The sequence below is a fragment of the Mytilus edulis genome, chromosome 7 (genome assembly GCF_963676685.1).
Source record: "Mytilus edulis chromosome 7, xbMytEdul2.2, whole genome shotgun sequence".
In the NCBI taxonomy this organism is placed as follows: domain Eukaryota; kingdom Metazoa; phylum Mollusca; class Bivalvia; order Mytilida; family Mytilidae; genus Mytilus; species Mytilus edulis.
The window spans coordinates 67,842,425-67,856,224 of NC_092350.1; the positions used below are offsets into that span (position 1 = coordinate 67,842,425).

Consider the following 13,800-nt stretch of genomic DNA (forward strand, 5'->3'; position numbering starts at 1 on the left):
TATAGTCTATGGAGGAATGTTCGGAAACTTTCTTTCTGTTCATTCGGAACATTTTTTCTTCTTATCTGTATTAGCTTCCTCCAATTAAGAGCACCTACATACGGGGTATTCAATTTATTTAAACGTGACAATAAAGAACTTTATACTGATCGCTAACTCACTTATTTGCTATACGATAATAAAATAAATAGCTGTAAATCTATATAGAAAAAAAAGCGAAATAGCTATCCATACGTATAATTTTAAAGAATGATAATGATTCAAAACATGGACACATGTACCTCAGTCTTCCAAAAATTCATAAAATTAATTTAGAAATAATTAATCAGACATTGCGAACTAGTCAACAAGTACGATACATTGTACATTAATTAATGTTCCTTACGACCGATCATCAGTAGGTGTAACTTTCCAACGAGATGGATTGAGATTGAGAAATTAATTGACCTAATATAAAACAATTATTGAAGAGGCATAACTTTTGAATTCTAGATACAACAGATTTTATTAATAAAATAGAGTCACACAAGATAAAAAGGGAATGCATTCTTATTGCCTATGATAATAATGATGATGTAACATAAATGTACACAAATATAATCATTGTTAATTTAAAAGAAACGGTTATCAATACAGTAGAATTAATTGATACACAAAAATAACTTTTAAAGATTCCCAACAAAAATGGTTTAACTGCATTTGTTAAATAATTTTTTTTAGAATCAATGAATTAGGGTTTAATGAACAGTTATACAAACAAGTGATGCATGTAAGAGCGCCCATGACGGGTATATTTTCACCATTATGCACATATCTTCATCAAATTAATGACATTTTTTTTGTACTAAACAACGAAAAACACAATAATAAACCAAAAAAAAAACAAAAAAACAACAACAAAAAATAGGTTCCTAATTTTGGACAGGTATATTAAGTATACATGTATAAGCAGTAAATTGAATGTATCAACTGGATTCAAACCCATTTCTAATGTGGAACAGGGTTTTACTGCGTTTTACTGCGTGCACAAAACAAATGATAAGTTTTGTCTTATTGGTAGGAATAAACATTCCACATTATTCTACGAAACATAATCCTGCTGCAAATGTTTGCACCTGCCCTTAGTCAGGAATCTGATGTACAGTAATTGTCGTCTGTTTATGTAGTTCATACGTGTTTTTCTTTTCTCGTTTTTATATAGATTAGACCGTTAGTTTTCACAGTATAGTCTAGTAATTTTTGGGGCCCTTTATAGCTTGCTGTTCGGTGTGAGCCAAGGCTCTGTGTTAAATGCCGTACCTTGACATATAATGGTTTACTTTTATAAATTGTTACTTGGATGGAGAGTTGTCTCATTGACACTCATACCACATCTTCCTATATCTATTTAATATGTTTTTTAACAGAAAAGTTAATAAAATGACTGAGGGACTTAGGTGAAATATTACCTCTACCAACAAGAACCCTAGAAGTGTCATCCATTGGTAGTAGTTTGACCTTTCACGTTGGTAAAAATTAATTGAAAAAAACCAACATTTATCTCCTCACTTTAACGCCACTCAACATACCCAAATTGTCATGATTTACAATACAAAGAAAATATTGTCCTCCACACACATGATAATGAAAACACTGAGATATAATTTACAATTCAGTTGAAATAAGAATTAGCATAAAAAAGTTCTAAGGTTCACGTATTGACTTTTGTTTTAAAAGCAACTTGTTTGTAATATACAAAAGATTTGCAGCCATCGTTTACTGAATTAAAACACTGATAATTTGATAACATAAATCTATTTATATAAACTTACGATTTTGACATCTGTCCCCATGGTAGCCGTTAGTACAGCCGCATGTGCCCGTGGATCCGGATAAAACACAACTCCCACCATTTTGACAGTTGACCCCGTCACAAGGAGAAATCGCTTCACGAAAAAAAACAGGGTTTTATTCTAATTATCAATTATTACGCTCATTGATTAAATAAAGAACCCTGATAATTTAGCGTCATACGATAAACCAGAATGAAATGTAGTCATTGAAAAAGTTGTTTTGAAAAATGTAAAAAATGGCCAGCAAATATTATGTTAACATAACATTTCTCAGTTGGATATAAAAAATAATATTACCAATGAACCCTGACATATGAATAAAATTGAGAAAGGAAATGGTGAATATGTCAAAGCGACAACCACCCGACCATAGAGCAAACAACAGCCGAAGGCAACCAATGGGTCTTCAATGTAGCGAGAATTCCCGCACCCGTAGGTGTCCTTCAGCTGGCCCCTAAAATATGCATAATAGTACAGTGATAATGGACGTCATACTAAACTCCGAATTATACACAAGAAACTAAAATTTAAAATCATACAAGACTAACAAAGGCCAGAGGCTCCTGACTTGGGACAGGCGCAAAATTGCGGCGGGGTTAAACATGTTTATGAGATCTCAACCCTCCCCCTATACCTCTAGCCAATGTAGAAAAGTAAAACAATAACAATACGCACATTAAAATTCAGTTCAAGAGAAGTCCGAGTCTGATGTCAAAAGATGTAACAAAAGCAAATAAATAAAATGACAATAATACATAAATAACAACAGACTACTAGCAGTTAACTGACATGCCAGCTCCAGACCTCAATTAAAATGATTGAAAGATTATGTCTTCATCATATGAATATCAGGTACAATCCCTCCCGTTAGGGGTTTAGTATCATACTATCATAAAATATATGAGAAGAACATAACCCGTGTCATGCCAACAACTGTTTTTTTTAGAAATAAATGTGTTTAGTTCCGATGCAAAGACCCTATCAGTGAATCAATGTTAAAGCCAAAATATGCAATCTTTAATGAACTGACAACAGTATCGTAACTATATCCCCTTTTAATAAGTCTATTTAAAGGTTTTGTTAGTTTCTGAGGAGAATACTGACATTTTTGTGCTTTATAAAGAATATTTCCATAAAATTTTGGATGTGAAATACCTGAACGTATAAGATGTCTGCATGTTGAGTTATATTTACGAATTATTTCCTTATACCGGTGATAAAATTTAGTAAATGTTTTGACCAGTTTGTGATATCGAATACCCTGGTGTAATAATTTTTCAGTAATACATAAATTTCTCTCGCTAAAATCTAATACATTGTTACATACACGAGCGAATCGTACAAGTTGAGATATATAAACACCATAAGATGGTGACAAGGGAACGTCACCATCTAAAAATGGATAATTAACAATAGGAAATGAAAAATCATCTCTTTTATCATAAATTTTTGTATTAACCCAGTAAACAATCCAACGTTGACATTACGTTGTGACAACGTAATACTATCGTTGTGACAACGTAGTAAAATTACGTTGGTACAACGTAATTTTGTGAACTCCATGGCACGTGCTGACAACCATCCACACAACGTTGGCACAACGTAATTTGTGACGTAATTTATTACCATCATAAAACGTTGTAACAACGTCACAGCACAACTATAAATGTCCCTTGTCCTCATTTAATTGATAGAATCAATGCAATTCCATTGAAGAATTATGTAAACAGGGTCTTTATTTTTTCTCTTGATCCGTTTTAAGTTGTAAATTTTTCTATGTGGGAAAGATGGACTGATATGTACTCTATTTCCAAACTGCCAGCTGTATATAAAATTGTCAAAAAGTTCTTTTTTTTAATCTTTTTGGCAGGTTTCAGTCTGAAATGTATAAATATCTAGTTTTCCCAAAAATAGTTGTTTAAGGTTTATAAAGTCTTAAGTTTTTAACTTTTGCAATACTGAAGTACAAGAATTACACATTTCCATTTAACAAATGCAACTTTTCTTTCTTTTAACAGATAATACTTTTCAAAAAAAGGAGATTGTGTATGATGGGCAATAAGACAACCCTCTATCCTAAAATCAAATATTGATGATGTTAGCAATTATAGGTACATGTACAGCCTTCAACATGACATCTTGGTACATGCTTCAAATTCTGAATGTTTAGTGTTTCAGTGGCCTAGAATATAGATTTCACTATGATGGCGGAAATTCTAGAATGTAGGTTTCACTTTGACGATGGAAAACCATTTTTAATAAATTATTCAGAACTACAACAAACTACCACATTTACCTTTATATTTACTGAAAATTCATTCAGCTGGATTCACTACACGATTACAAGCTAGGAAAATTGGCCCAAAATCTGACTGTCTAATTTATAAATATATATATTTTCATACACACTTCTAAAAATATCCCAAATGAAGAAAATACCTGAAATTCAATTCAACTAACTATTGCTTTTTTTCCATTGACCAACTAGAGATAGTATAAAAAAGAAGATGTGGTATGATTGCCAATGAGACAACTGTCCACAAGAGACCAAAATGATAGACCCATCCAAAAGTTAAGACTTCTTTTTTCTTACAATGTACATGTAGCTGCATGAACCAATAAAAAAAATAATAGTTTGTTTCTGAATTTTTAATTTTTATTCCAAATTTTAGTCTTGTGTTGGTTGTATACATTGTACATGTCATTCCAAATGTTGGTTTTCTGCCCTATAATCAGCTGGGCAATTTGCGCAATTGTTTCTGCATACATGTAGTTGGTATTGGTAATGTTTTCTACTCTAGCGCAGTGAATGTAGTACACTGGATATGTAGGATGGCTTGTTTCGAAGCTAAGACATTTTCACATATATGTGGTTAAATTTTCGGAATACGAAGTGCGACTTTTTTTCACACAACAATTTCTTTGAAAATTTAATACTTTGAATACATTAAAAAACTCCATAGTTTTACATATTTATACTATGATCCTCTACTTTCCAGATCAACACAAATGGTAAAGCTCCGTCACTTTTTAAAAATGAAACATGTTCAATATCACTAGAGACAATTTTTGTTTACACACAACTTTTGTGTTCCTCATTTGATGGCGCATTAGTTACTCATTTGGAGGCGCAGTAGGAATATTGACCCAGCTGGTCTTGTGTTGGTTTCAGATCTCTGAAAAAAAAAATCATAAATTATAAAATACAAAAACATAAATTGATCCGAACTTATGAATTACAGCAGTTCTTAAAAATGATCCTGTGTTTAAACATAATCAATATTTTTTCTATTGCTGGTCCTATAATAAACAGCAGATTCATAATTATTTTGTGTTGTTACTGAGATGTTTGTATCTTTGCCAATTATACACATTTTGATGATGTATGTTAGAAATTTAACACAATTTCAACAGTATATAATTATTCATAACTTATGATTAACCTTTGTTCTTATTTAAAAAATAAATTTGTTGTTAAATTGAACATGTGTTAATAAAATTATGTCTGTTCCAGAAAATACTATGTCCGCCCCTAAGGGACAGCCCTAAGCCCTTTAAAAAAAAAAAAAATCCCAGCACCGACAGAATTAAAAATTAATAAGAACAACACTCCCTTTGCATTTTGGTATTTCATACACAACCACCCCCAAATAAAATTTAAGAAAGGAGCTTTCCCTGGGGGAGAGGGGACATAATATTTTCTTGAGCAACCAGTGGTTATTCTACAAATAATAATGAGTCAAAATAATTAATAAAGGAAGTTTGGTTTCACAATATTGTCATTTTTCAATTAATTTAAGATATGCAAAGGATTCTACCTTAATAAATTTAGAATGTACATCGATACAACAAAACCTCATAGCATATGCCAATGAACGCAATCTATAAAATCAACAAATTATAATTTGATAAATAAAATTAATATAAGAAGAATGTGTCCATGAGTCACAAATGATCTTATCAAACTTAATTTAAAGGACATATCTAGAGAACAGTAAAGCAGATGCTCTCCAAATTCAAACTCTGTGTTTTATGATAATAAGCGTTGTGTATTGGTTGCATAACATGTGGTTTAGGCAAACTTTAGATAACAGAATCCAATTTTGAGTTCAATGTACATGTATGTACGTACAGTACAAGAGTTAAACTATATCACTCAGTTAAGGAGGACATAAAAAGAGCTGATCAACTGATGTTTACCTTTTTAAAATCTTGGTCCAAATTTTTGAGCTGGTGCATGCTTAACTGTTACATGGTTACTGCAATGATTTCCTCAACTTCCGACACATTGGAACTGTGGATTTATGTACAAGACTCTGGAAAAAAAAAATTAAAAATACATTCAATTATCTTTTATATTCTTCTGTCTGTTTCATATAAAAAAGAAGATGTGGTATGATTGCCAATGAGACATATCTTTACAAGAGACCAAAATGACACAGAAATTAACATTTATAGGTAACCGTACGGTCTCCAACAATGAGCAAAGCCCATACCGCATAGCCAGCTATGAAAGGCCCCGAAATGACAATGTGAAACAATTCAAACGAGAAAATTCACCGCCTTATTTATATAAAAGAAAAATGTATGCATGTTAGTCCAACAAATCTTTAGAACAAAGTGACAAATTTAAATGCATTCCAAAATGCATATGTTTTATGATTGATTACAACATTGTTTCTGATCACATATTTAGTGATTGTACATGTAGCTCGTCATTGATAAATATGTAGATTTCATACTATAAATTGTACAGCAAAAAAGATGTCTCTATGTACTCTTTTTTAACACCTGTAAACTGGTTTTACCCTGAAAACAAGAAAATTTTACCCAACTTACAAGGCTAGATCCTAGTCTAAATCATTATGACACTTTCAAGACTTGGAAGGCTGTTTTTTATTTTTTCGTGGACGCCTTCCTACAATGACATACGACAACTTTGATGGCTATCTTAATTTTTTTCTGTGACGCCTACATTTGTGTATATTTTACAACATCTTTATTGGCACAATTGTCTATTTCCATGTCAGACCCAGTGATACAATGATTGATCGTTTGTTGATCAACATCCTGTGGCAAATATTTCATGCATGTTAGCGACGACCCCCAGTGATATATGCAGTATTATCATTAATAGGCCGAGTTGGTAATATGCCAAGTTTGAAATGTGCGGAGTTTGTAATGGACCCAGATATCTAAAGTGCTGAGATGTTTAGCTTCACATTTTCTGATATTGATAACATGGATAAGACTTTTATGCTTCAATGATTATCAAAAAATAACAGAGCAAAAGACACTTGTAGCCTTATTATATATGGATAGTAGCTCTTGTCACAGATAGAAAACAAGTACTTGTGGCTGTGCACCCCTCCCCCTTTTTTTTACTTTCTACAGTTATTACTTATTATTAATTGCATATATCTTCAGAAACAACACAAGTTAGTCAAGCAATTTGATAAATGGATTAAAATAACACACATTATGGCTAAAATATCTTGTATCAGTGCAATATATTGACAGTATAAGAAAAAGTATCATATTTCAACACGGTCACGTATAACAGACTTGAAAGAGGCGCCCAACACGGTAACAGCTGTTTTATTTTCATTAATCAAACTTGTTTTTATCATGGAGAACCTATTTGGTGTAATGTGCAATCATTATTTTACCTTTTTCTTTGTTCTGGAATCTGGATCAAGCTAAATTTCCACAGCAAATTTCTCACTGTTTTCAAAAATCAAGCGGCAAAAGTGCGCATGCTCAGACTTTTCATAGTATGCAGCGGTAAAACCCCGAGTAATGCTGAACGTTACACTAATCAAATCGTAAAAAACGATCTATGAAATCCAAGTGATAAATGATGACAAAATTTTAATGATATATATTAAACAATAAATATTCATATAAAATACATATATTAGAACATTAAAATTGGATTTGTAATATTTTCTTTGACATTTTGGTGCAAATTATGTCTGCGGGAAAAAAGGGGGAGTTTTTTTTTAAATCGAAAAAATCGTAAATATATTCTAGTGAAGGTGAATGATCGATATATCCAGGAATACTCATTAGGACATACCCAAAAAATTCGTCCAATAAAACCAGATTTTTACAATGTATTTACTACGTTCTTATAATGTCGATACGACGTAACAAAATGTTACGTCCTGACAAGGTAGTAAATTTACGTGAATCCGACGTAATTTTATAACGTCGTCTGTACGTCTGCATCCAACGTTGGATTTTTACGTTCCCACAACGTTGGTACGACGTAAACTCACGACATGACGTTCAGACGACCATTAACCGACGTCGGGAGTACGTCGTGTGTTTACTGGGAAGCTTCCCGTTTATGATATAGATATCAAGATCGAGGAAAGGGCAGTGGTCATTGTTATCATTAGCTTTATTTAAAGTAAGTTCTACAGGATAAATTTCTTTAGTATACATACTGAAGTCGTCATTATTTAGAGCCAATATATCATCCAAATATCTAAAAGTATTGTTAAATTTTTGTATCAAATGTTGTTTTGATGGGTCTTTGCTAATTTTAGTCATAAATTGTAACTCATAACAATACAAAAACAGGTCCGCAATAAGTGGTGCACAGTTAGTCTCCATTGGAATTCCAATAACTTGACGATATACGGAATCTCCAAAGCGAACAAAAATGTTATCAAGTAAAAATTCAAGTGCATAAATAGTATCAAAGCATGTCCAATTGACATAGTTCTTTTGTTTATTGCTACTAAAAAATGATCTAAAAGAGTTTGAACATATGTACTCGCATTCCGACTTTTTAAATGCCCAGTTAATTAGGGATGTGAATTTTTTCTTAATAAGAATATGAGGCAAAGTGGTATATAGGGTAGAAAAATCAAAACTTTGAACAGATTCAAAATCACCAATATATGCATGCAATTTATCAAGTACTTCCAACGAGTTTTTGACACTCCAAAAGTAATTAATTCCACTATTTTCAAAGGCCTTATTTGAACAATTTATTATCAGGTTTTTTATTGTACCAAGTGTACTAGTAAGTAAAACAGACAATTTAGTAGTTGAACAATGGCTGGAAGATGAAATAAATTTATATTTGTAAGGTTTTTTGTGCAGCTTCGGAAGCCAGTACATAGTTGGGACTTTCATTGTGTTTGGTTCTGCTTGTAAAGAAGTAGCTAAAAGTTTATGTTTGTTACAGATGTCGTTTCCTGAAAATGAAGTCAGTTGGAATGTTGGTGAATTCGTGATTTCCTTTTGCAGAACCTCTATATAAAATTTACGTCAAACAATAATGATATATGGGTTTTCAAAGGGGTTACAGTATTATGTCATGAAGTTTGATTGTATTGTGTATAAATCATGTACAATTACTTTTCAGATATATATGTTGTTTGTTATGATAGATATCTGTTATGAATTAACTTGTGTTTTGATATAAATACAAAGTTTAATTATGTAAACATTAACCTAACATATTATATCTGTAAGAAGGGATATAAACAGTTTGAGTCTTAATTCCATTTTAAATTAGCTGTGACATACATATATAGACAATAATAGTGCATTGACTTGACATATCGTTGATATGTCAAGTCAATGCACTATTATTGTCTATATACTGCAATCTAAAAAAAATATTTTCAATTGTTGTTTAATGTGTTAAGGTTATTTATTTGATTTAAATATTGGGGGAAATACCCTTTAAAAAGGCCTCACATCATGCTCGCGGAAAAAATATACAACACAATGAAATTTACATTTACCTGTTGAAACTAACACTCGATGGTGAACGAAATCAAGTATGGACTTAAATACCAACCATAAGCATAAAACATAATGATTTATAGATTGCAAACAAAATATATTAACAAATTGAATATGTTTTTCCAAGAATTGCAAAAGAAACAATGTTGAGTTGTTCCACGCATCGTTGTATTCATTTGAAACAAGAACAGGTTGAAGAGGTCGTATGAATAATTCAATATTATTTCGGCAATTTCTATTTAAATATTCATGAGGAAAAGTGATATCGGGTCAGTGACTGTATATGACATAGAAATATAAAGTCAGCGCATTTTGACTGCTCAAATAGAACGAGTGCAGTATAAATAAAAATAGGTAACAGCAATGTATAGAAACGTATTATTAAGGTCTTACTGTGGGGTACGCCAGGAAAACAACAATTGCTGACTATGTAAATATATCGGAATTTGATGATATTGTCATTAAAGTGAGAGGGTTAGCGCTATAGAACCAGGTTTAATCCACCATTTTCTACATTTGAAAATGCCTGTACCAAGTCAGGAATATGACAGTTCTTCTCCATTCGTTTTTGATACGTTTTGTTATTTGATTTTGCCATGTGATTATTGACTTTCCTTTTTGAATTTTCCTCGGAGTTCAGTATTTTTGTGATTTTACTTTTGACTAACAATACTATAATAACTATAGGGGCGTAACTATGGTACATGATGCATACATACATATAGAACAATACATGACACTTACCAAAAGGTAAACCCAAAGCTGCCCTTGTATTTGATACTGAATGTGATGTCATGTAGCCACCACAACCTCCCATGTGCATCTCCCAATCAAAATAAAATTCTGCATCCATGTTTCTATTTGAAGCTAACGGGGACGAACGATCAATCCACCCAGTCATGAAAGAGTTGGAAATACCCACGATGTCTATGCAATATAAAAAGATAAAATAATGTGTTTTAGAGTGCTAAAAAATGACGTTTTCATCTTACTTGTAAAATATTTGAAGACGAAATATCTTTGAGGGATCACCACAAACATATTCGTAGATTGGTAAACTTTAGTTCTTTTAAAGTTGAACAGCCCTTGTTGTCTCGAGTGTAAGAGGTCGAGGGACCAAACCTCGTCCATGTAAAATTAAAGACCTTGAAATTAATATTTGCTTCTTCTCCGCAAAGCACGCGGCATTAAGAAGTAAGAGTAAAGACTGTTCGCCTCAATTTCAGAATAATGATCAATAATGTGTAAGAGAGAGGTGACATGTCCGTGGATTGTGAATTGTTGCCATGTGAATACACAAGTTCAACAATACAGTAAAGTACAAAACAGGGTAATATTCATATTACATTTATATTTACTTGTTGTTGGTATGTTGGTATGTATATCAATGAATTTTCCAATGGACGTTAAGCAGCCATCATCTTCTTCATCCAAATTGTTAAATAATTTTGTACAACAAAATGAAAAAAATTAATATTTTAAAGCAAAACCCGTATATACGACGAGCATTAAGATAACACTTGTGTAGTAACTATTTTTCTTTTATTAATTATTGCGTTTCCTGTGCATATAATTTCAATTTCTCACCCGAATTATTATGCAACTTGATAATTATTGATCTTAAGCTTTTATTATTGTAAAAGGATGCCATGCTGTGTTAATATGTTATAAAACAATATAGCAATGAAAAATCAACCATTTCAATTTAAATCGATATAAATAATTAATTTACTAAATATTCTTCAAAACAGAACGAACCAGTACAAGTATCATAATAGGGTAGTGTGCTTATTCTGTTAAACATATACTAGTAAGTGTAATACCACCAAATTATAGTACGTAACATCCGATTGCATTCGAAAAAGGGTCGTAAAAAGATTCCTTTAAATTTGACAGCTGTAGGTTATTTATTCAAATTAAATTACACATATATCTAGGGATCTTTTAAAGCACAGTTATTTTATTTATTTATTTTGTTTTTAGGGGGAGGGGGGCATAGAAAATTTTGAAAACTAGAGGTTACATGGTTACTTTAGCTTGCACAAAGGTAAAAAAAGAGGGGAGCATTGTATAGATAAAATTCCAGGGATGGTTATTGTCTTATATGCAATGCAATGTAATGTTATGTGAACTTATGTCTATAGCACTGAACAGGACAAAGCGTTACTCATGCCAAGTATTTCTTTTTTGGAAACAAATTAAAAAATTCTGCACAATTTTTCGATTATAGAGGAAATTTGCACATTTACTATATATCTTTATAAAGAATGTGTTTCTCTGTTGGTTATCTATTTCATTCAATATGATCCCATAAATCCCTTATTTCAAATATCTACACTATTTACCAGGGTATGCATTATTCGGGTTATAATAGAACGTTATGTAGCTGCTTGGAATAGTGTCACAATTTTTAAACGTGTAGTCTTGTCCGGCAGTACGGTATCCTTGTGTATTGTAGTTTGTGGCTAAACTCATCGGTAAAAATCCAAGAAAGATGTATGGTGACATTATGTTAACATTGGTAAGTTCTGGTCCTTGGTAGTTCGAATAACTGTTATAACCGAAGTAAAGAGTTGTCGAACTTTGATATGATAATAAGTTTTCTACAGTAACTTCTTTCTGTGTACCGCTACTCAATCGGATACGAGTTTTAGCAAATGTTCTGGTCGAGTACAACTTTGACATGTTAACTGCTGTCCCATATGATGCCTTTGAAATATATGTATACCCCCAACTTTCTTCAAAAGAACAGTATACTCTGATTGATTTATCATTATGATAAACTGTATATTCTCCACTCTGATATCGGTTGTTTGCCTGGTATATCTCCTGACATGAACCTAGAATGTTTAAATATTTGAAAATTAAATACAATGTCTACATAATAAAGTTCATTTTGGACATGCTACAAACAACTACGGGTAACGGTAAGAACTTACAAAACAAAACTACATGCCTATTCATTTTGCTCATGTGTCTTACCGATGTTAAATTGATACCTTGTTTGTATTTACAAGAGCAACGCAATGAGTTCCATATGGAGCAGGATTCTGTTTACCTTTTGCAGAACCCGAGATCATCTTGATTATTCGTGCGGTCATTTTGCTAAGACTTTAGTTCTTTTTTTTATTTTGTGTTTTGTGTAGAATGTGTATGTTTTAAGTTTTTCGTTTCTGTCATGGCATTTTCAGCTAGTCTTATAGTTAACTATCCCTTTACTATCTCCTATCCCTCTCTTTTATAAATCCTTAAAACATATTTAAACATACCTATTGAATATTTATAACACTATTTCCAAATGTATCCGGACATTGATTCACAAAAATTAATAGATTTATTACATTGTATTGTAAATTCGTGTTTGAGTTCAAATATCCTTTGGAATCCTAATCCTCTCTTTTTTCGGAAGGATGTTTCATGTTCAATTAATCATAATGTTTACATCGGGATATTTCCATTTTAAGATATATATAAGGGGTCATGTATAGATGAAGAGGTTCGCCATATATTCTGGCGCCATTGTAGTTTGGTTTTCTTACCTGTTGTTTAATGAAGATGTTTTGAATGATTGATTGTTTTACTGTTGCTGATTAACACCACTTTCAACACGTTTGACTTTAAAACAAAGAAATACTCACTATATCCTTCTGAATACTGTATAATAGCTGACATCATGCATATAATAACCAACAATAGCGGGATACACATTCTTTAGATTGCCGGACTTTACCTTAAAAAAAATACGCGAGGAAAAATAATTTAAGAATCACAATAAATAAAGGTTCTCAAGTCAATACTGCTTAAAATCAATCATTCGTCGTTAAATCAGAAGTATAACTGTCGGCGAATTTCTCACGAGAACACACACTGTATGGTTGTTGTTTGCATTATGACACGTGGCAAACAATTAATGTTTGTTCAGGAAGACTAATTGAAATAATATTACAACAAACAATATGACAACATCACATTTTACCAAATTCAACGGTACGGTTTTCAACATCAACTATATAATTAGGAAATTAACAGAGAAAAGAAAACCAACAACACGAAAAGTGAATAGTACATGTTTTACTATTTTGTAATACAATGAATTACAAACAAACACACACTTATTATCCTGGTATACAAAGGTGCTTGTATTTCTAAATTGTTTTTATTGTGATTTCATTCTACCACTTTTTCATGAAGTATTGGGGTT

General features: G+C 31.8%; 1 protein-coding gene and 1 long non-coding RNA gene across 2 annotated transcripts; both read right to left on the bottom strand.

Annotated features, from left to right (window-relative positions):
• Positions 1 to 4,465: 4,465 nt before the first annotated feature.
• LOC139482055 (uncharacterized) lies at positions 4,466 to 7,588 on the bottom strand. The gene is made up of 3 exons (XR_011654758.1): positions 7,502 to 7,588; positions 6,033 to 6,148; positions 4,466 to 5,008 (listed from the first exon to the last, which is right to left on the bottom strand). It is a non-coding gene; the product is annotated as an uncharacterized lncRNA (long non-coding RNA).
• Positions 7,589 to 9,302: 1,714 nt separating this feature from the next.
• On the bottom strand, positions 9,303 to 13,271 carry LOC139483362 (uncharacterized). The gene is made up of 4 exons (XM_071267385.1): positions 13,238 to 13,271; positions 11,945 to 12,439; positions 10,344 to 10,526; positions 9,303 to 9,316 (listed from the first exon to the last, which is right to left on the bottom strand). The coding sequence occupies exons 1-4, from the start codon at positions 13,269 to 13,271 to the stop codon at positions 9,303 to 9,305; spliced, it is 726 nt and encodes a 241-aa protein (XP_071123486.1).
• Between the last annotated feature and the right edge of the window lie 529 nt (positions 13,272 to 13,800).